General features: G+C 36.8%; 1 protein-coding gene across 12 annotated transcripts in view; it reads left to right on the top strand.

Annotated features, from left to right (window-relative positions):
* The first annotated feature begins 542 nt into the window (after positions 1–542).
* PPFIBP2 (PPFIA binding protein 2) overlaps positions 543–23,342 on the top strand; it is a 108,141-nt gene continuing 85,341 nt past the window's right edge. For 5 of the 12 annotated variants that reach the window (XR_004409114.2, XM_033006775.2, XM_033006773.2 and 2 more), the window contains exons 1-2: positions 584–1,052; positions 20,254–20,345. Coding sequence is in view for 11 of the 12 variants with exons in the window: in XM_033006775.2 (XP_032862666.2) it covers positions 20,282–20,345 (64 nt within the window). In the remaining variant the exon portion in view is untranslated. Of the gene's footprint in view, positions 1,053–12,111; positions 12,226–17,701; positions 17,846–20,253; positions 20,346–23,342 lie in introns of those variants that run through there. The other 7 variants (XM_033006766.2, XM_033006765.2, XM_033006768.2 and 4 more) reach the window with 7 other exon arrangements.

The raw sequence follows: 23,342 nt of genomic DNA, 5'->3' as shown, positions 1-23,342 counted from the left end.
GACGGGAAAGGTTTCTGTGGAGCTAAGGTCTAGAAGGCTGCAGTCGGGCCAGCCAGACCTCGCCAGTTCCCGCAGGGCGCATAGCAGCAACAGAAACCGAGGCAGTGCAAGGCAGGGGAGGTCGTGAGGCACCAGCCGGGGACCCTTCCAGGGCCCAGGCCATGCTCCGTAGCCAGGAGCCTTAGCCTTACGCTGACGTGAGGGGCTAGTGGAGGATGTCTGGGGTCTTCGTGCCCCCGCCGGTACACACACCTGCCCGGCAAGCCCTGAGGGCGCTGTGGGGAAGCGGGAGTACCCACCTTCCCGCTCCCTGCGTGGGCTCCGCCGAGCGCGGGTGTCCCGCGTGGGCCGAGCTAAAGCCTGCCGCGCGCCGGCCGCGGCCCCTCCGCACCTGCCCGCGCGGGGGTGGCGCGGGAGCGCCGCGCGCCCTCTCCCGCCCCCGCAGCTCGCTGTCACGTGGGGGGCGGCCGCCGCCGGTCCCGTCTCCACGGCCAATGGCGCGTCCCGCGCGCGCGTGAGGGGGAGCCGGGGGCGCGCGCCGCCCGCCAGCCGCCGCGAGGCGCACCTGGTGAGGTGCGTGAGGGGCGAGGGCGGGCGGCAGCACGGCCCGGGGAGGTCGGTCCTGGCGGGCGGTGCGAGCCGGGGGCGGGCTGCGTGGGAGGGCGCTCGGCGGAAGGGTCCTGCCTCGGCGGGGAGCGCTGGCGCCGCTGGCCGGGCGGTTCGGGTGTCCCTGTGGCGCAGGCTCGGCGGCGAGGCGGCGGAGCGCTGGGCCGAGCTGTCCCGAGGCGCCGCGGCGGTTCGGGCGAGGGCAGCGTCGGGCAGGAGCCGGTCAGAGGGGCACGCAGGCTCCCGTCGGCTTCTGGGGCGCTTCGGCCGTTGTTTGCAAGGGGATCCTTCACGAGCCCTGATGCGGATGTGACTGCAGTGCCTGTTGCTTCTTTTCTCTTAATGCTTTGCTGTTGCTGTGACAGTTAAGGACTTGTCGTGGTTTAACCACAGCCAGCAACTAAGCTCCGTACTGTCGAGAAGACTTTTAAATAGACGCGGCTCCTGTAAGTTAAATATTTATTCTCGCAGCGAGCAAAGCTTTGAAACTTGAGTTCAACTGGCAGTTCAGTAAACAAACCGTTTTATTGACATAGAACAGGCGATTCAGAAACTCTGCTGTCAGTAATGACATCCAGTTGCAGCCAAGTTCTCTAAAGTGGAAGCGAGGTGTTCTCCACCCTCGGTCTGTAATTGAAAATTAATTCAGAAAAGAGATATGTAGGAGAAATAAGATAGTTAAAAGGATGTTCAGAAGAGAAGAGCTGGAAGATGAAACTGGCTATTATGGGCTGTTTTACCAGTACAGAGATAAGGGCAGTAAGAGTGTGAAGAGATGTCAAGTGATCTCCAGTTTCATGGTTTTGCACTCATGTTATCATGCTAGTATGATAAAAATACCTCCCCTTTAACATTTACAAGAAGGATAAGGAGTCACACCCTTTTGAGTGTGATTGCTCAGTTTTGCATGGGGCAAAATAAGGTGTTAAGTATTAATTTGGTGGGTCAGTAACTCCAGATCTGACTGTATGTAGGTAAAGTGCAGTATGTACTTATGAAGATTTGCATGTACAACACTTATTTCCACAGTCATAAAGGTCTTCTACAATTTCAGATTTTTAATTGAAGGATTTTGGCAAGATGGGGAATTGTGAGGGGCACTTTTATGTGGTTTTTGGTTTTGTTTGGTTGGTTGGTTTTGTTTGGTTGGTTGGTTTTTGGCTGGGTTTTTTTTGTTTTGTTTTGTTTTTTAAACAGGAACATGTGAACAGGTGTGTGAAGGGCACTTGTATGGAGGTGTGGAAAGAGTAGATGAGAGAGGAAAGGAGACTGAATTTCAGCTTTCCAGGTTTATTGCTTTACTTTGCTTGTGTTCCTGACTTTGACTTGGATCTGCTGTATGAACTTAGCTAAAACCAATAAATCTTTATTCTTCCTTGTATCTTCCTAATGGAGAAATGCATGTAGTAGAAGTCAGTATACCAGGAGAGTGAAAGGACAAACTGTGACAAACTTAAGCAAATATGGGCTGGTTTTAAATTATATGGATTTACCCTCCATTTGCTGATAGTTCCCTCTGCAAACAATTGTAAGGGCCTCTTGAAACTAAAGGAAACCCAGTGTAAGAGCAGAGGGAGAACTCAAAAGAACCTTATGTTTGTCTTTAGGACAAGTATAACTTGGTATGAGAATATGAGGAAAAAAAATATGTAAACAAATTATAATTTGTAATATGTAAAATAATTTCAAGTCCCCAGTAACAAGACTTAGGCTGAGAGACAGCCCAAGACTAATTTTGCCACTGACTGATGATGTTTATATCTGTTGGATGGACTCATGATATGCCTGTAACTGTTTCAACTAATGTTAGCATCTCTTTTGAAAACTTAAATGCTTTATTTACCCAAGCCAGGTAATAATCAAGTGTCTTGGCAAAACATATAGCAGTTTATCTATTGCACATCTGGGACTCTGCCCTATGGAAAGCACTAAATTAAAGGGAGGGGGCAGAAGCTGATTAAACTGTGTGGCTGAAGCATGGCAGGAATTGGGCTGGGAGCGTTGTTCACTGGTTCCGTGTTCCCTCACTGCTTTCATCTCCTGTCCCAGGAGGTTGAGGAATTAGAGGAATGGTGGCAGAGTGCACTGCTGCTACCATCTTGATTTCATTTCAGCAACCCTATCCATATGAGGGCTATGCCAGAAGCAGGGAGGACAGGAAGGAAGTAGGGAAGGAATAAGTAGAGATGGGATAATAAGCGCTATCCTCCCCTCACTCTTACTGCATCTGATCTCACTTCATATTTGTTAATGTGGTACCAGCAGCATGGAAAAGAGATAGGATGGGGGGGCGGGGGGGGGGGGGGGGTTGTGTGTGTAAACCAAGAGGGAATACGTTGCTGTAGGCACAGACTAGAGAAGTGCTTTCTGTGTTCTTGAATCATTTCTCCCTGTTTCCTCTGTCATGCCTCTGTTACACTGAGCCTCTCTGTTACTCTAGACTGTCTGTGGAGGCTCTAAGGCAGCATTATGTGACTGACTGTGGTGGATTGTTTGAATGGAGGATGGGAAGAGAACAGATGAGAAAGAGTAAATGAAGACCTTAAGAATCACATTCCCTGAACACTTTGATAGGGTCAGCAAACAAGGGGGAAAGGCAAAGGGAGAATGTGCTACGAGTACAAAACATGGGAAAATGAAAAAGAACAAAAGACAGTGACCCACCTTTTTTTTTTTTTTTTTTTTTTTTTTCTCCACGTGCAGCTCTGCTTCTAGCCCTCATTTACCTAACTTGTTTCCTGTTTGACTCTTTTAGGTCTCTCTCTCTTCAAAACAAACAACCTCCCACAAAAAACGATGAAACTCTTATGAGTGAATATAGTGTCTAGGGATATTAGACTATTCAGATACAGATCAGAAACTTTGTTTACTTTCCCCACAGCTAGGGATTTTTTTGAGCCTTTCTGCTCAAACAAATGAGGGCCTTGACCTGGTAAGATTAATAAGGGATTATGCTTGTATTCATAATGCAGAGCCTCAGTGGGGCTTTGATAGTTAGCAAAAAATCTACTTTTCCCCTCCCCCCCCAAAAAAGATATTTACAGGAATAGGATGAAACCATCTTATTGCTTTAGATGTCCACAGTATGATTCAGAGGATTTAGTGTCTATCAAAGCAGCAAAATGATGCATAAGGAAATGTGTTCTCTGATAATGATCACTCGGTATAGGTGCAAACATGTTATCATTCAATGTACTGTACCAAACAAGGCTTTTCTGCGTTTTCCAGAAATATCTAATAGTATAGAAATAGTAATGCAACAGAAGACGACATTGTTTAGGGCAGTAGATGAGACCCTTCAGAAGTCACTTTTCTGTTAGTGAAGTTGCATCATTCAAATCTTTGGAGATGTTTATCACCTCATTTTGCCACTTCATCCTCAGAGTTCAATGAATTCAACTTCTTAAGGTATAATCTTGAAATTCTCATAAACTACTGAATAAAGCTTAGCCAGCAATTGCTGCCCTTGGAGGCATACTTGATGAGTTACCAGAGTTCAGCAGATGCATAAGAAATAATTTCGCTTCAGTAACTTGATCCCACAAAAACTGGAAAGTTTAAGCCACGAACTATTTTAAGTTCTCTAAATTTTCCCTGGTTTGCTCTTGTCTATTCTGTGCTATCAACTCACCTGCTACTTTGAAGAGCTGAAGAAACTGAGACTCCCACCTTTGGACAATCTGTTCTTTAACTTTGTCTAAGCACCAGCTCTGAGGTGATAACATATCTTTGATAAACTGTGACAGCTTGAATTTCTTCCTGCCACGCCTTTGCAGTATTTTATAGTTCTTTTAAACAGATGTGCATTAAGCAACAAAATAAAGGTAATTTTTTTTTTTTAGTATGTTTTAGCACAACATTTTTATTTCAAGTCTCTTGTGATCTTGTAACATTACAGTTACCTCTTTTGTTTCCCTGCATCTTCATGTGTGTGTTTGCTATAAAACCATTTCCCAACAGCACTTTTACTTTTATTTGGCAATTCATTGATGAAGAGAACAAATAAGTTAAATTACAAAGAAACATAAAAAGTAAATCCTAACAGCATGTTGCCAGTGTAGGTCAATTTGTGGAATTTATGTTTATACAGTGCATCTGCGAAGTTACAATGGAGTGGTTTAAAGGACTGTAAGAATGACCTGGATTTTAAACTCTAATTTGATAGCCTATAAAGCAAGATTGTTATGAGTACTGTGTAGCTTACTAGTATTTCTGGAAGACCTGTAACCCAAAGCTGCTGAGGGGAAAGAGCTGTATATTTTCATACTGATCAAAGAGGAAAATTGGGTATCTTCACGTGAATAATACAGGACGTTATTTCTCTGACAGATGATCAACAAACTAACGAAGACCATTAGTCTTTTTCTTAACTCTGTGCATGTGATATATAAAACATATTCTTATACTATTTTCTTATATTTCTTCTATTTATTTTATATCCACATAAAAATGTCTGCTCATCTGTTCAGCTGAATTTTTCAGGTAAAACCTGAAGTAACTGAAGATAAAAGTTAAAAATTTAATACAGGATAAAATAGAACACTTTATGGTTTAGAGAGGGGAAAAGAGAAGAAATCTGATGGTGACCATATGGTTTAGAGAGGGGAAAAGAGAAGAAATCTGATGGTGACCAAATAGGATGTGGCAGACAACATGCCTGGAATGGTAAATGATGGGAATGACTTCCAAAAAGTCTTCAATGACAGAGTGTGAACTCCTGATTGTATGAGAGATCTTTTGCATATCATCCAAGGGCATGGTGCTAAGTTGATGGTGTTTTCCTGAAGCAGATGTGAATTCCTTCAGCAAAATCTTGAATTAGGCCAGAGGGGTGAAATAAGACTGAAGGTTCAAACTTAAGACATGCTGGATGGAAGAAAAAGACAGGTCCAAAGCCTGGCTCTGTTACAAGTGTTGCTTATCAAATGCTGACTGTGAGTCTTGTTTTCATTAGAGTAACGATGTAATATGTATGAATATTCATAGAGAATGATTCACTTGTTGGCTATTTCTTCATACTCTTTAAAATCATCAGATTGTATGCCAGTTAAAGTAATTACTAAAGATAAATCTAAGATGCTGAATTCTAACCTGGATTTCAAGCTCTGACAGTATGGGAACTGCTGTTTTACTTTATCCTCTTCTGAAAGCAAGTATGGTTGTTCTCCATGTTCAGAGGTGACTTATCTGGGAATGCCTTCTTGTTTCTGTCTGTACTGCTCATACAAAGAAGTCATTTTGTTTCCAATTTGCACTATTTTCAACCCAAAGTTTATTTCAGAAGTCTTAGTTTGACAGGGGAAAATATTTCTCAAGTGTCTCTTGAATATAGTGAATCATATTTTTATTCCACTACAATACAGTGCAGATGGTAGCATCTGCTTTAATAATGCACAATCAGAACATCTTATTCTAATGACATTGAAGTAAGCTTTATGAATGTGTTTCTGTGATGATGATAAACTAATGCATGTAATCCAATCAGCTCCTAAACAGAAGTATTTTGATATTTCACTCCAGAGAAATAATTTTCTCTAGCAAAGACCTTGGGAAGGTACATCTTATATTTTAAGTAGATAGGAAAACAGCACAAACCATCCTGGGAAGCAAAGTTTTTGCGTTTTACTTGAATGGTATTTGCTGTGTGCAGTATTAGACAGGGGATGTATTAAGATCTTCTTGCATAAGACCTCCATCTTTTACTTAAAATATTCTATCATTCTGTATTTCATAATGAAATTACTGTTAAATCATCTTTGTCCTATACATTCAGTGCCTTAGTGACATTCCAGCCCATGTTAACCTATATACTAATAAAAACAAGCTCTTAGGAATTGAAGTTGGTGATCCAAAGAGGCACCTTCCAACCTTCACTATTCTGTCACTCAATTATTCTGTGATAACACTCCAATATGATTCATAAAACTTTTCTCATTAGGTTTAAGCGCAGGTTTTCACAATGCAGTTAACATAAGCTCTTACCTGAAATTTAGTACTAATTCCATTCCTTTATTTCATGCAGAAAACCTCTTTTTTTTCAAGTTTTTATGCCCAACCTGAGGTCTGAAGTTGTGCTTTGGTTATTTATGATTGTAACCTCTCTATATACTTCGCAGTGAGGGTACAACTGAGTAATCTCACAAGCATGAGTATCCTTCCAGTGGCCTTACCATAACTTCCTAAATAGTTTCACAGGCAGATTTTTGTTCACCCAGGAGACCAGGATGAAAAATGGCAAAGCAAGTCACTAGATCTTGAGATGTAGTCAGGACATGCATTAACAACTTCAGAAACTGTGAGACTGTAGTAAATGTAGTAATATCTTCAATCCTGATACTCAGACATGGACCCCAGATACTCTTGTTATCTGTGCATTAAATGTACTTATTACTAAAAAAAAACCAAGCAAACAAACAAAAAAAAACACCCCAACCCCCCACAAAAAAAGCAAACAAATGTCCTCTATCTGAACTTAAGGTATGTTTATGTAAGTGCCATGTAAGCATATATAAGTGTAGAAGTAAAGCGTTTGGTGTAAGCTCCTTTGTAATACATAGTTTAATAATTGTTTCAAAAAGGGAAGAAGAAAAAATCTTAAAATTTGGAGCTACGTATATGGACCAGAAACATAGAATGGTTGTAAAATATCAATGAAAGTAGGATATGTAATTCTCTTAATGTGTTCATTGCATCTGAAAAAAATGAAAAATGACTCAAGTGAATAGTTTTCTTTAAAGTAGTCTTTTGTAATGAAAAGTATATATATAAAGTATTTTAGTGTTAATACAGGTTATATTAAACCTGAAAATCTCAGTTATAAACATTATAAATGATTAGTTAAATATTTCTTGAATTAAAATGTTCTTCAATGTAAGAAGCTGAATGAATCCAAAGTAGCAATTGCACCTGAAACTGAGAAGAGCAATTTGTGGTGTGATCTCACAAACTTCATATGCACAAAAGGAAAATCAAGTTAGAACCTTTTGTTATTAGAAGAAGTGAGAGTTGTTACAACAAGATTTTGTGTAAGAAAAAGATCTCTTCTGGCCTGATTTGCAGAACATAATGTTGTGAAAAATACTTAGTCCACAACAGTTACTCACCTATACTTTGCCCAGTGCATGCAACATTTTGTTAATAGTTGTAGATTAAGCTAAACTAAGGATTAGAAAACAGTTGTAAGAATTGTGGTCCAAATCTGTTTTGCTTTGACTCTATTCTCAATTTTAATTAGGAATTCTGGTAACATTTTCAGTTTCATTCCTAGATGGTGAAGCTCAGCTGGTTCTCATTTCACATAAACTACTTGCAAAAGCACAGGCTGTAGAAGACTGCTTTTTTTTTTTTTTTAAAAACATAGGGAGAGGAGTTTGTGTTTAAAGTAAATTATTTTGCACAAAGGGAATTGATGCTCTAGAATGAGTTTAGTTTGGATTCACCAGTCATTTGCAATTTCTCACTTAATCAAAGCTTCTGATTATCCAGGGACTAATTGACAAGAAGGGGACTAGCAGCTGCTCACTTCCTTTGGAAACCCAGATTTGGGTACTTGGAAGCAGAGATTCCAAATGAGTTGAGACTGATAAAACTGCCATGTGAGGCAGCTTTTCCTAGTTTACAAGGCAGTATGCAGTGAATGTATTTTATCTGCTTTTCTTAACTAACAAAGTAGACAGTACTGTTTCTATCAGGGAGCAGAGAATAAACCATTTCCTCATGACAGATCAGTATTTCAGTGTTTGTTAACATGACCATATTTTTCTTTTCAAATAGGAAAAGACTGGATTTTTTTTTTCTTTCAGAATTAATAAAATTGTCTTGAATATATACACTTGGAGTTTTTGAAGACCACAAACATAGGGCACTAAATCTCTTTTTATATGTAATAGCAAATCAAGTTTTACTTACAAGTTTAGTATGAAATTGAGTGGACTTTGATCCATTTTCTGGAAAATTAAATAAACTGAAGAAACTGTTAGAGAATTCTGATTTCCTTTTCTCTGCAGAAATAGAAGAAAAACTTAATTAATTTCATCCATTGGGTTGTTATTTGAATAGTTCAATCTTTTTTCTATTGTTTGGTTTGGGGTTTTTTGTTTGTTTTTTGTTTGTTTGTTTTGCTGTTGTGTGTGTGTGTGTTTGGTTTTTATTTTGATTTTTATGCACTGTCATTTGGCCCCAGATGCAAGAAACTTCTGAGGTATTTTTCATAGAGACAAATCAGCTTGTAACTGTTAGGGATTAAAGGACTTCTCAAGTCACTAGCCTGAAGTAATTTCATTTTGTGGTTGTTTTAATAAGTAGGTCTGATAAAGGCATAGTTATCAAACAGTAAAATACATTATTAAGATGTTACCTCAACAAACTGCATAGGTTTATTCACACTTGGACCAAATATAAGTAGAAAGCCTTTCAAACAGTTCTAGAAAGCTGCTCTGAGTCTTAACATGAAATACTCTGAAGAAAGACAGGATATGTAAAAGCAAGACACTCGCTATCCCCTCAGGTATCATTGCTGTTTGGGACAGTGACAGTGCACATTAGGGCTTCTGACCTTTCTATAATGACACTCAGGGCCTTTAAAATAATATAAGAATTCTGTTTCATTTGTCTTCTGTGTGAGTACAAATGTATCTAATCCATTTAGTTCAGAGCCAGTAAAATTTGACTATAACAACATATTGTTTCAGGTACTGTTATACTCTAGCATTTGCAGCAACAACTGCAATTTTTCTATTTATTTCAATCATATGAAAGAGTTATTCTTTGGACTGGAAGTAACGCACATTAGCAAAAATTTTAGGCTACAGTTATATTTTTTGGCAAATACTTTTGAATCATTGTTTGCATTCAAGTAATTAATTAAAATTTTTATCTGGAAAATAATGTAGATGAATCTTATGTATGCTCATTATAATGGTTTAACTTTTTTTTTTTTTCATGCTGTAAAAGTAATGAGAATTCACTATTAGAAGACAACAAAAGTGATCATTTATACATACCCCATTGACAAATTTTAATGGCAGTATGCTGAACTTTAGATGTAAATATGTATATAAAACACAGAAGAATACTGAGTTTATGAATGGGTCTGTTGCTAGGTTCAGTTCTTGCATTCAGTTTGTGTTGAGAAAGGCATTTTTTTAATTTACAGGACTTCCAAAAGCTTTCTAAATTAAGTGTCCGAGCAAACCTGTAAGCCAAAAAGATTATATTGGAATATGGTAGTTTTACTGAGCAAATTTCTCTTTCTGGAAATAATGTGTACTTTTTAAGTTTTGCAAATTCAAATAGGCAATCTGATGCATGGAACTGTGGCTGTGCATTTTCTTATCTCTTGCTTAGTCCTACATATCATGTATATGTTATGAGGAGAAATTTAAATTGATTTGACTTACCCTTAATAACATGATTTGATATGGAAAATGGTTAATTTTATGTTTGTTTAGAACTGAGAATAGATGTCTTGAAATGGTTGACAGATGTGGCATGATGGGCCTTGTGGTTGGTAAGAACTTGAGAATGCCTAGCATGGACAGTAATAAAAGATGCTATATGTAACAGCAGATTTATAGAATCTCTTTTGTATCCTGTGTCATCGAACGTATCTACTTTACAGAAGCACGGGGCTGGGCAGTTCAGAACTCTTTTGTAAGCCTCTAAAAAGTTTGCAACAAATACTCAAAACTGGATACACAATTAACCAAAACTCAGATGTTTCAGTTGTGGTGTTAGAGCAAAAACAGTAACAGCACAGGCAGATGTATATGAAATAGAAAAGCTGAGGGCTTGAGTGGGTTTTCAGTGTGGTGATTCTGTTAAGATCCTTTGCTAGGTAAACATGTTTTTCCATGAGCATTTGCTCATCTCCTCCATAGAACAGGTCCTTGAGGAGACCTATATATCTAGTCACACATTCATTATGGGCTGCTTCATCCTTCATCTTACGTCTAAAGTCAGCTTCTGGTTTCAGTGGGTGCTTAATCTGTCTCTAGACATCTTGGTATTCATTTTTCATCTAGGATCCACCAGGGGGAAAAAAAAAAAAAAAAAAGATTCCTTGCCACCTGTAATAATGTTTCTTCAGCTGGAGATATTATAAGTTTCTCTCACCTATGTGAATTTAAAAAATATCAAATGTTGCTTTTGGTTGTCAAATTGATGTCTCTCAACATTGCTTCTCTGTATAATGCTTGTTCTTATATTTAGAAAATTATGAGAAAAATATGTCAATCAATTAAGTATGGGAAGTAAATACAATAGGATAATATATCATTCTCTGTTTTAGAAATCAGTTGTGGCACAATATTTGATACAGCTACTTCCCTACTTTTTGGCCAGTTCTGCAAGGAGCAAGATGTCCCATATTCTGAATAATGGAGGAGCAAAATCAACAAAATGTCATTTTAGATCAGGATTTAACTTTCTATGGAGAATTTTTGCCTCTTATACCTATTCTTTAGGCAGTGAAAGAGAGAAACTTGAAGGCAGCTTTTTCCAAATATATTTTCATTAATCTTCAGGAAGCAATCAATATATGACTGTTTTGTTTGTAAGCATAGGCATTAAACTGACACAGCTGTTCAAATTTATATTTTCACTGATGTGACGAGTAATGTGGGATATGGTGCTTTTCACACCATGGTGTTATTCCTAGTTTAATGCTCTTAATGCAAGCAGATTCATTTATGTTGAATTTGCTGTTTCTTAGCAGAAGTATATTTTTCATTTCTTTGTTTCCCACAGACACTTTTCTCGAAATAGCTACTGAAGCTTAAATTTATGCAAAAATACTTGATACTGTCAGTTCTGGTTAGTGTGAATTCAGCATGTTTGTGTTCACAGATGCAGAGTGGGTCATAATAAACCAGCCTAGTGATGTTTCTGGTTACTTATAAATTACTGTACAAAATGTTTCAAAGAGGGAAAAATACTAATATGAAATTAAATTTTACAGAGTCAATAAAGCTGTCTCTTTAGTATTCATTTTTAAGCCTACTACCTAAAGCTGAGTTTAGACTTTGCAGGAGTCCTCATATCACATTATTAAAGTTGAGGCAAATTCAGGATAGAGCTTTATAACCCGAGTAACCCAAGAGTAGATCATTTCATAATGAGAAATAATCATAAGTATCTCTTATTTATGTCTAATTGGGCTGCTTCTCTGTGTAGTCTAACCCAGACCCCAGCTTTTTACCTTAGAAATCTTGTGGATGAAAATTGTCTCTCCTGATTGCAGGAAATAGATGTTCTGGATTGTTAACCCTCCTCTTCATTTTGAGGGTCTGTTTCAGAAAGAGGTTTCTCAGTGTCCACTGGTGCCAGTTCCTCTACCACTCCTCACCTACTTTCATGTCTGTCCATTTTAAGGAACATTTAGTGTTCTCCACTCTTCTAATCTTCCAAAGTGAATTATTTCTGTAAAGATTCATTGCTTTTACTCTGTGTGGAAACATTCACATATTCACCTATGTTATCGTATATGTCTTTTTTATAATTTTCTAGAGGTCAGAAATACCCTGCAACTTGAATGCTATGTGTAGCCTTGGTCATCTCATCTCAACAATGGTACAATAAAACAAGACAAAGTATGTAGAGAAGAAGCAAGAGTGTTGAAAGGTATGGTTTGGGTTTACTCTGAGGTGAGACTTGCAGGATAACAACTCTTCAGTTAAACAAGGATGTTGTAGGGGAGAAAGAGGAATAGAACAGGAAAGAGACTGTAAGATAGTGGCATGAAAAAGTGAGCAGTGATTAACCACTGTTTGATTTTTTTTTTTTTTTTTTTTCCTGTAATGTCAGAGCATTCACTGAAAAAATATACAAAATGGATTTGAAAATAAATTAGATAAATCTACAGAGGGTAGGCCCTTCAACATCTATGGAACGTGATGGTTCCTATCCAGCCTGTTTCCCAAAGTCTCGTGCTTGCTGATTATTGGGAAAGATAGAGCCCGAGACTGATCACTATGCACCTATGTTGCACTGACCATCATTAGGGACAGAGCACTGGGTCAGATAGACTTCTAGTCTGAATGAGCATGACTGTTCTTATGGTGTCGTAACAGTTCCAAAAATACATAGCTGTTTTCTGCCTCTGAGTCATATGAATTTGATGGATACCTGTCTTGATTACACTACAGGCAATAATAAATAGAATTCAAGGCACTAAGACCAAGGACTGCATGGGTTCTAAAAACTAAGCCAGTTGGCTGAGGAGTGTTTGCTCTTTGTTGGCAAAGCATCTGATTTTTACAGCAATCTGCTCTGTGCATCAAAGAACTGAAGAAAATGAACACTGTGAACAGATTTGAAATTTGGGCCTCCATACATTTCTTTGAGATATGAGATCTTCTGGCCCTATGTGAGCACTGGCCTCCTTCAGTGAAACAACTGTGTTTTCAGACTAATATTCCAAGTGGCACCTGCAGAAATTAATCCAAAATCTCTGTTTCACAGTGCTCATACACACTTCTGTATACCTAGTGGGATTTATACACGTGTACTCAATAGATTAATAAAGTAAGTTATTAGTAGCATTTGTTCTGCTGAGTTGGTTCTGTAACAGAGCAAGAAGAATGATTTCCATTTACAAAACTTACTGAAATGCAGAAAGGCAAACAAAAATTGAACACTCGGATTTTCCATAAGGCACTGGCCTGATCCCGCAGGTTGTCATGGCCAGGCTGAGAAGCCTTTGTTTCAGAGAGGTTTGAAAAAGCCTGAGAACTATTTTTGAACCATAGGAAATGTTATTAGTATTCCTAATACTCAAGTTTTAAACAATGTGGTTTTTTTCCAGCAATATTATTTGTCTAATTTTTAGGATGTTTATAGAAGATAGCTTTGAATACCTCTGTTAATCGTATACACCTAATCTCTCTCAATTTCTGTCAAGTTCTTGTCCTCTGTTTTACTCTAGGTCAAAGAGTTCATTCATGCATGAACTCTGTGTTTACCATTTTATTACCTTTTCTCACCTTTCAATTTACTAGAGCATGAATTTACTTTCACATTATCATTCATTGTATCAATTGGCAGTTTATGTTTTTCAACTCTGAGGTTTTGTTGGGTTTTTTGGGTGTTGGGTTGTTTTGTGGGTTTGGTTTGGTTTTGTTTTGGAGGGGGGGGGGAGACATGACATTGATGGGATGTAGTTTCCCAGGCATTGGATCTGAATTTAAGTAACTTAGAAGACCTATTTGAAATGTTGACCTTCATAGAAGAAATTTTGAAGCTGTGACCTTAAGGCCAGTGAATACCTGAGGTTAGATGGGGAAGACAAAGATGTGGTTTATTTTAAATGTCAGATTTTGGGGGGTTTAACTCTTCTGAATTGTAACACCTTTATAACTATATGTGAACTGCAGTACCAAATCTGACTTCTGTATGCCATTCATATTTGCATTTTTTTTAAGACCAGAAATGTTCACATTTTGGTTCAGAAACTTTCTTTTGATGTATTTTACCAGGTAGTGATTTATTCAGTTGATGTTTAAATCCAAAGCATTTATTCATAGTGGAGTTTTTAAATTTTAGCTAGCTAGAAATTAGAACTAGTTACATGACAACTGAACTAAAATAATTTGGCTTTCTTTGTTTTGGTTTGTTTGTTTGGTTTGGGTTTTTTTTTTGTTTTTTTTTGTTTTTTTTTCTCACTTAGTACAATAATAAGTAATGAATGCAATTTTGGTTTTAAGGTTTGCAAAGTTGGAACCTATAACATTTCCCTTTATACTGTGAATAACAGAAAACTTAAATTATCTGGTAACAATTTAAAAAAGCATCTCGTAATTTAATTTTAAGCTTTTTTGAACAATGTTGAAAACAACACTGGAGGAATGAAGGGCTTCCTACAATTGATAGAACTGCTGTAGAGAGGAGTTGAAGAAACCCCACTTTGCACGTGCTGTTCTGTCAGCGTCAGCTTTTGTATGTAAGGACGAGGCTTTGTACAAACATGAGTCAGGAAATTTGGTTATGGTACCAATAGCAACTGTAACTTAATATCCATGAGTCCTGTGGAGGAGTTACTATGAGGTGATTTGTGTTCTTAAAGCATCATGAAGTATCAGTCAGATCATTTAGCATATTTTTAAGGCTGCTTTCTTTTTCCCTTCCCCCAAAATTGAAATTCAGTCTCATATTAGCAAACTTAATGGGTTTATTTTTGAAAACAGATGTTTGGCTTTGACTTTGCTACTTCATAATGCATCAAATTTAACTACATTCAGTTCCCTTCATATTTTAAATCAAATTATTTAGTATAACGTGTTTAAAAGCAGCATAGTTCTTACTGCTTGTCACTTTTATCAGCAGCACAGGAACGTGGTGGTTTTACAGTTACAGGGTAATACCCAGCTGCCTCCTTAAGTTAATTTAGCTTATTTAGTAGATGAACTTAGTTAGCTCATTTTCATCACGGAGGTACTGCACTAGTGCTGTGCTTCACCTAAGGATGTCCCTTCATATAGGGACTTGCAGCAATATGTTGACTAGAGACTTTGAGTTCTACCATCCATCTGAAATAGTTCTGTATCAGGTCTTCATTCAACTTGGCTAATCTATGTTTCTCTAGAGTTTCCTTACTGTGAACCCTTTACACTTTCTAGCTGAAAATAAATATATTTTTTAAATTCCCATTCTATTTATTCTTAAAAAAAAACCCCACCCTACAGTCTTGTTTTTTATTTATTACATAAAGGGTAATCAATGCAGGAAGGGTTCTATTTATCCTTCTGCCTATTCCAGTGAAGCATGTGAAGGGAAAATAGAGCAAGTGGTGTCTGTATTAACAAATAAATTAAATTTGAGCTGTAATCAGATGAATAGGATTTCTGGATGGCTAGTCCTGGAGGATGCTGTATAAGTAGTTTCCCTTAGGCGGTTGTTCTACTGATCATCAGAAATTCTTTTGTTCACATCAGCTGTGGATGGTTATTTAGGACTAAGAATTGATTTAAAGAGGTATGTCAGGTTTTAAAAGGCCAGGATCCAAATACGTGTTTATAACTTTTTTTTTTGATGATGTCATGAGAACTACTGAGCCAGGTTGGAGAGATGAATCAGCAGCTGTGTTCCGGTGGGGTGACTGGATACAATGCAGCATGTGGCAGGGGGAGAAGCAAGGTGGGAAATAGCATGGGTGGAAATTGTGCACATTTGTTCATTCCAGCTCAGGAATTGTCTTGTAGCTGAAAAAAGTGTGGAGGACTTCTAAAGCTTACCGAAGCCACTTGATATTTCATTATACCCTTAAGTACAAAGCAATGTGATACTTGAATTTGAATCTTTAAACAATTCACAAACATGTATTTATTCATCCCAGGGAAAAAAAAAAAAAAAAAAAAAAAGGTAGTTATTAGCTGTCTCCTCTAAATGTAAGAGGAATTTGTAGGCCACTCAAAGCATTGATACTAAGGCAAGGTCTGGATTTCAAGAGTTCTTGTCAAAAACCATACCCCCTCTCCACATCTGATAAAGTTGGCAACCTCATTATTGTGAGCAACCTTGGAAAAATATCTGACTTAGGAGTTGCCTAAATGTTCACGTTCTTTTCCCTGGACAGCTGCTGGTTCAAGGCAGCCATGAAAGATTCAAATTTAATTAAGGCTTTTTGTAATTCTGAAGAACATCTTGCTCATAATGAATACATCTGTTAATATTACATTCTTTTTGGACACAGTAAGCTATAGCTTTACATACAGAAAGTAGGTTAAGAAATTTGCAAGGGATATTGGCACTAAGCACTATAATTCTACCAGAGATTTTTAATTTTATTTGAAATGCAAATCTCAGATTGGGATTTATAGGGTAAAGCTAAGTGAGCAAAGTAGGTTTAGGGCATTCAGACCAGTTTGCTCTGTCTGCACTTCCTGGAAGATCTTATTACTTAGGTAATTATCACAAACAGGGTTGCAATATCTTTATCTGTGGGATGGGCTCTAAATTAGTATGAGTGTGTGGCTTAGAAGGGAATATAATAATTTAGACTAACATCTGCTTAACAGTAAAACTTTAGCTATTAATAGTGAACAATTTTTACTGATCAGGCAAAAAAAAATTATTTTCTTCTTAGGGATCTGAAAAGGTGAGTAGATTGGTTCTTATATTTTTCTAGTATATAAATTAATCTAATAAATCCTGAAGATTAGAATTTGCTAACATTAAAGCTTGTACTGTAATGTTAATGATAGGTGGGGTTTTTGTCATTCCTTAACAACACTGAAAAAACTTATTTTTCAAAATATATGTATATTTTTATATAGGTAGGTAAGTCATGGTGTTCTGCATCTGTTGATGTCATTCAGGAATTAAAACCATAAAAGGAATTGCAATTAAAATACCAGCAAATAGATGGATACTGTGTGAGGCACTCAACATGCCTTGGGATTTATACAGGTGTCTTGTTCTTTAATAATTTCTTTAAAAGTCCACAATTGCAGATATTTTTGTAGAACTAGATCATAAATGGTAACTGAATGCATATAAGATCTAACAGGCTATTTTCATAATATTGCTCAGAAAGTCAAACTGTAAAAAGGGAGTGCCTGGGAAAGTAAGACTTGCCTGAAGCACAAGCAACAGGTCTGTCTAGAAAAAGATGTCAAGCAAGTAATATTACATTATCTCTGTGGAGCAAAGAACATTGCTTTTATTAATAAATCATTTGATCAGCAGGTTTTACTCTAGCTTAATGCAGTTAAGCATCAAATACACTGTGGATACAGGTGAGAAAACAGTGTGGAGGTTGGGAGGAGATAGAAGACATAGTTCTGGTGGTATTTTTCAGCAAAACTTTCTGGTTTGTGGCAGGTCTTGATTGAAGATTTTTCTATATGTAAAATTTAAAGTTTGTAATGTATCAGCATTTTCTGTACCTTTTTCACTACAGATGGTCAAATACTATATTTATGTTTAGAAGAAATTATAGTCCTGAATTTCTTGTTAATAACAACTCTGTGTTGCTGTAGCTGCTTTAAGCACATGGAGCAGTAGTTTACAGCACAAATAAGAGCATGTAGTGCAATCTAGAAATAGAAACTCTATGCTATTTTTAGTATTTTTCACTCTTCTTCTCTCTTCTAATTTTGAGCCAGCCTACTGTCCCGATTACCAACACAGCTGGTGGCCATAGACTTCTGGGGGAGCGGCTGGTGGCCACATCTGCCACAGGAACAAGGTAGCCTAAGTGCCCCATTGCCAGCTGCTCTCTGTAGGTGGATTTCCTTTCACTGAGGTGATTATTACTGACATTATGGTTGCTTTGAAGTAGGGGATATATTGCAAGGAAGGAGGTTCACTGCAGTTGAGAATAAAGTATCTCTAAAATATTTAGTGAATCTACTAAGCTACTGGCAGGTAAACATGACAACAGAAGACGAAAGTCTACCAATATCAACAAATTGAAGCAACAGAATCAGAGGGCGTGTCCATAAAGTTCAAGTGTGCAAGCATTCTGAAATTTTAAGTTTAATATCAGCTGACTAAATGACTTTCTAGATTATTCTGAGCATATTTTTTGTTATTGCCAGTGCCATTAAATGACGTATTTGTGTCAAGTGCATTTTGGTGAAATTCAGTTAAATTTTGCATTGTTCATACTTTAATTATTATTTTGACAAAAAGGGAGACCAAAGCCAACCATTCATGTACATTAATCCTTGCTTTGGGTGACAGTAAAGATTTTTCTTCCCGCTTCTGATAAGGCATTCTCCTATTGCCCTTCAGATCAACTTGATCTGAAGTGTCATAATAGCTAAGCTATTATTTAAAACTATAAATGGCAGAGCTCAAATTAGAACATAGTTTCTGTCTCTTATTCTTGCATCTGTCCCTCTAGATAGTGGTGTTGTATACGTTGACTAGAATGGACATAGGGCACACACCTTACTGATAACACAGAGGTTATTAATAAATTAGTTTTATTTGTATATATTACACCATCACCATGGAGAAAAGCCTGTATCTCAGGTTTCTTCATTTGTAAGAGCATCAAATGATTTTGGCTTGTTAGTAAAAATTTTCCTTTGCACTGGGTTTATTACTGAGATTGAACATTTCTTATGATGCAGTAATTTGGACTGAGCCTTAAGTGTACTTTTAGGGAGATTTTCTTTTTTTTTCTGACAGACCCTCTGAAACAAAAAAATGGGTAAGCTTTTATTTTAAAGCTGACTTTATCCTCTGGCTGGTTATTCTATGTTCTAGTGTTTAAGGAGGCTCCAACTGAGAGAGGAAATGTGGGTGGGTTAGCTACCAGTCATGCAGTTGGCCATGGTGGACAGTGTCTGAACTGTCCCTGGAAGAACACAGTAGAAAAATATTTTTGTCTATGTGAATTGTCATTAGAGATTATTGTAATATTTATTTAATTTCAGAATAATTGAATTCTTAGCATAGATAATTGGATAATAAATACAGATTAGTAATTGGAATAATTCCAATAGCATTGGGAAAAATGGACCCACAAAGGTATGAGCATTGCTGATATGTTTATCTACAACCTGCATCATTTGAAGGATCTCTCTAGACATTGTCAGACAGGTGTCTTGTGGTGCTTAGAAAGCTTCAAAATTGAAGAGTTTCGAATGACAGATTTAATAATTTGCTGTATCCAAAGCCAGAATGTCTAAAGACTGAATTGAGCACTTCATGGAGGAGAAATTAAAATTCTATGATCCTTTAAAGGCTTTGTCAGTATTCTGAGTTGTGTGTTAGAGCACTGCAAAAATAATGCATAAGTACAATCACTGTTCATCACTGTGTGGGCACTGATTTCATACTTCAGTGATGAAGTGATGTGCAAAAGGGCCTTATTTAGGAGAGGATTTTCTCACTGGCAGTGAAATGGACAGTGTAAATTCTTCTCCCCTTTGAAATGTCATCTGTTGACAGTAGTGATTACTACTTGACTAAGAGTCCAGCAACAAGTAGAGACTAATTTTGGAACATTTTATTTGTTATCCTTGATGTCAGATGGTAACATTAATGTCTTTAATCCTGTTTTAACAAGGCAGCAGTAACTTCAGAAACTTCATGCTTGGGGCATTTTGGTTATTGGAACAGAAATAACTGTATTTTCAGTTTCATGAAAGAAGTGGTAGAAAGACTGAGTGGGGGTACAGAAAGGAGGAGTAAAAATTATTTCAGAATTGTCTTTACTCTTAAGGCAACAATCAAAAAGCAGAGCTCCTACAGAGTTCTGCTTGTAGGTTAAGCATGTTTTTCACCATATGTTCATTCCTTCATTAAAACCTAGTCAATCCTCTTTTTCCCCACAGTGCAAAAGGTTGAAATGCACTGAACTTTGAATCTAGGAAACCACTGTTAAGGATGAAGGATAGAGGAGTCTCAAGCTTCCAGTATTTGAGATCGTTTGGTTTTGTTTCCATCTGCATTTCCTTGTTTTAGTAAAATCTCATTTAAAATAAATAAATAAATAAATAAATAACGAATGAATGAAACTCAGAAATCCCAAGTTATCTATCAAGAATACAAACAATTTTGTTAGTTGTCATATTACTAGGCTGTATTTTTGCTAGTGTGGTATTTTGCTTGTGTGGCTTAATTTATAATGTAACAGTGACATATTTTTCAATCATGACCATTTTATTGTAATAGACATGCGTTCTTTTGTCTTTTCAGTAGAAAAAGTCAGAAGAAATCACAGGTGATGGCTTCTGATGCTAGTCATATGCTGGAAGCAGCTTTGGAGCAGATGGATGACATCATTGCAGGTATAATAATGCTTTATTTTACACCTAACTATTTTGAGATTTAACTATGTCTTTTTCTATCCTGTAATTTTCCTGCTTGTTTGGTTTTTTTTTTTACTTTTTAATTATTATTCTCAATTTGTTAAGTTCTCTGTGACACGCAGATTTATCTGGTTCAACAGTTATGTGAAGAAAATTTAAAGTAAAATAGGGGAAGAAACCCTTCAATTCTACCACAGACGTGAATATTGAAGTAAAAGAGATTTTATTTGCTCTAATGCTACATGGTAATTTAAACACATCTTAATTATTATAGTAATATGGTAACATTCCATATTGTATGTGTTAGTTTTATATTTTGTGTGTCTTTTAAAAAAGTTGTCACCAAGGCTTCTAGTTAGCTGGATAGCATATATCTGTTTTTTACACACACACATACACATATAGATATACATAAATATGTATATGTATATAAATATACATAATTTTCTTTATTTATGATGTCTATATTTAAAATAGGTTAGCAATTAATTACCATCATAGCCTAACGAGTTAGAATGTGTATCTTTTTGTTGACATTTATATCCAGGAGTGGAGCCATGATTTTCTTTTTAGACAGCTATCCACTAGAATGGCATATGATGCAAGACAGAATTTGCTGTCTTTTGGTGCTTTCATGGTAAGACAATTAAAATATTTTCTCTCAATATTTCAGAATGTTCTCTCCAAGAAGTGAAGTCGATTTCTGTGGTTAGGACTCTGTAGCCTTGGGGTTTGTGCTCACACACCATTCAGTATGAGCTCCTAAAGGAAGTATCTGGGTAGGGCCATGATCTCACTTGCACACAATGGAAAAGCATTCACTAAAGCCCTTTTTTTTTTTTTTTTTTTCTTCCCTTCCCATAATGATGAAGAAGATGACATCAGCCTCTTGTTGCTACAGTTGTGTTTCTCCCTGCTTTTCTTCCTGCTCTTCTAGTAAAGCTTTCTATCCAGAAACTAATATGGGGATTCAAATATTGCCATCGGACTAGCTGTGATTAGGCAGGAAGCCATCATCCAGGATTTTTAGTTTAAAGAATTTCTAGATTTTTTCTCATCCACATATGAGTCATCATTTTATTCTAAATGTACAAGTTTTAACAGACTGCTAAGATACACAGAAGTGTAAATGTGAATATGTAATATATATTAACTCCACATATAAAATTTCACACTAATGAAACAAGCTTGAGGCAAATAGGAAAATTTAGACATGTATTTCCTTCTCCCTTCTTTTTCTGAATGCAAAACCTTATTCAAACAAGACTTTAACCAACACATGTTAATTGGGATTTTATTTTTTCACCTCTTACAAAATACGTAAACAGATAGTCCGGGAAGCACTGAACTTCCCTGAGATATGTAAAGGCAGAACAAGAAAAGCAAGTCCCAAACCATAATTCATGAACTAGGGAACTGAAATAATTACTTAGCCATTGCAAACATTGGGTTATGATCCTGGCTAGTGCCATAAAAGAGCTAAAGTAACAGAAGCCCAAGTCCCTTTAATTATGCTATGGAACCTGTGCTCATAAATCACCTGCATACATCTGGAAATTTTAATTCAATATCTCTCTTCTGTGATGATTTATACATAGCCCAGCACACATTGGTGATAGCATGGATTCCATTCTTTAGAAAAATCAAGAGAAAGAAAAACAGGCATATAATATTTAAATTGGTTTTCAGATTAGACACTTATTTTCTTCCAGGAATTACCAGAGCTTTTTTGGTATGTTTTCATTTGAAAGAAAGGTTTGGAAAGCTTGTCATGATTTTGAGGATTTTCAGGTTTGTCGTTCAGTAGCATTTCATATGCTTCCATCTTTTCTATTAATAAATCATGCTTCCAACATAACTCAGACTGTTTAGGATCTCTTCTTATGAGCAATAAAAGACCACGTATTCAACAAACAGATCTATTGACTGCTTATCTAAGCAGTGCTATGTTTTGTTTGGAAAAAAATTAAGTTTTACTTGAAGATGCCATTTCATATTCCATTCAAAAAAATGTTGCAGACTTACAGGCTGTATGGTTTTTCCACTGAGAGGATAACGTTGCTACTCAGTAGCATTTCCATGAAAGGATGCTGTGAAATATGGTGGTTGTGAGAATAGTTCTGGGTAAGACTATGGGTGTTTAGTGTTGGGTATTTTCTCCATGGTGTGGAAAGATAACCTTGTATTATGTGGCATAACTGATTAAATGGCAGTATATGACTGCCTAAGAAAATCACGTATTTCTTCTAGTTTCATTCTAGAAAAATAATTGAGGTCAGAAGCCAGGGGGTTTTTATGTTTCTTTTTAATATTCTTTTCTTTTTCCCCACTCATTTTCAGCTTGTTTGTGTCCATAATGTTTTAAGGTTTAATCTTGATAAATAAGGAATAAAATTAAACTGTTCCAGACTTCCAAACAACATTCTTTTATCTCCCTCACTTAGTTGCCATGATGGTGGAGGCAGTGATACAGAGAAGCAAAGCAAATTATAGAAGAAATATTCTGCGTAAATCAGCAGATTGCACTTCCCATTTACAGCTGTTTAGCGGTATTGGTGCCCAAGCTCTAAAACAAAAAGATTCAGACATGCTAGTGGCATGTAGAGTTTGTTTCCACGGTGCATGGATAGGTCATGAACAAATTTGCAACCTCTTCAAGAGAGTTGACTTTATGACTTCATATTAATTACATTTTTAGTCTAATGTCCACTGATATTCAGTATAATATGGAAAACAGGCTTACATAAAGATATCTAATGGAAAAAGAACCGAGATAATTCCTAGACAATGCATCTATCAAGCCTCATCAACGTTAACTGAATACTTCCCATATGATTTCAGAATTATATCTACTTGTACAAATAAAAAAAAACCACAACATACTGCTTTATTCCTTATTTTTAGTTATAACATAAAGTAAAAGCTCAGTTTTGTGGGAAGGTTGTTTACCATATTTATTTATTATTTTCCACTACT

Source organism: Tyto alba, unplaced genomic scaffold, assembly GCF_018691265.1.
Source record: "Tyto alba isolate M040663 unplaced genomic scaffold, T.alba_DEE_v4.0 Super-Scaffold_8, whole genome shotgun sequence".
In the NCBI taxonomy this organism is placed as follows: domain Eukaryota; kingdom Metazoa; phylum Chordata; class Aves; order Strigiformes; family Tytonidae; genus Tyto; species Tyto alba.
The sequence above is the reverse complement of the archived record's forward strand: the minus strand, read 5'-3'. Positions and strand labels throughout refer to the sequence as shown.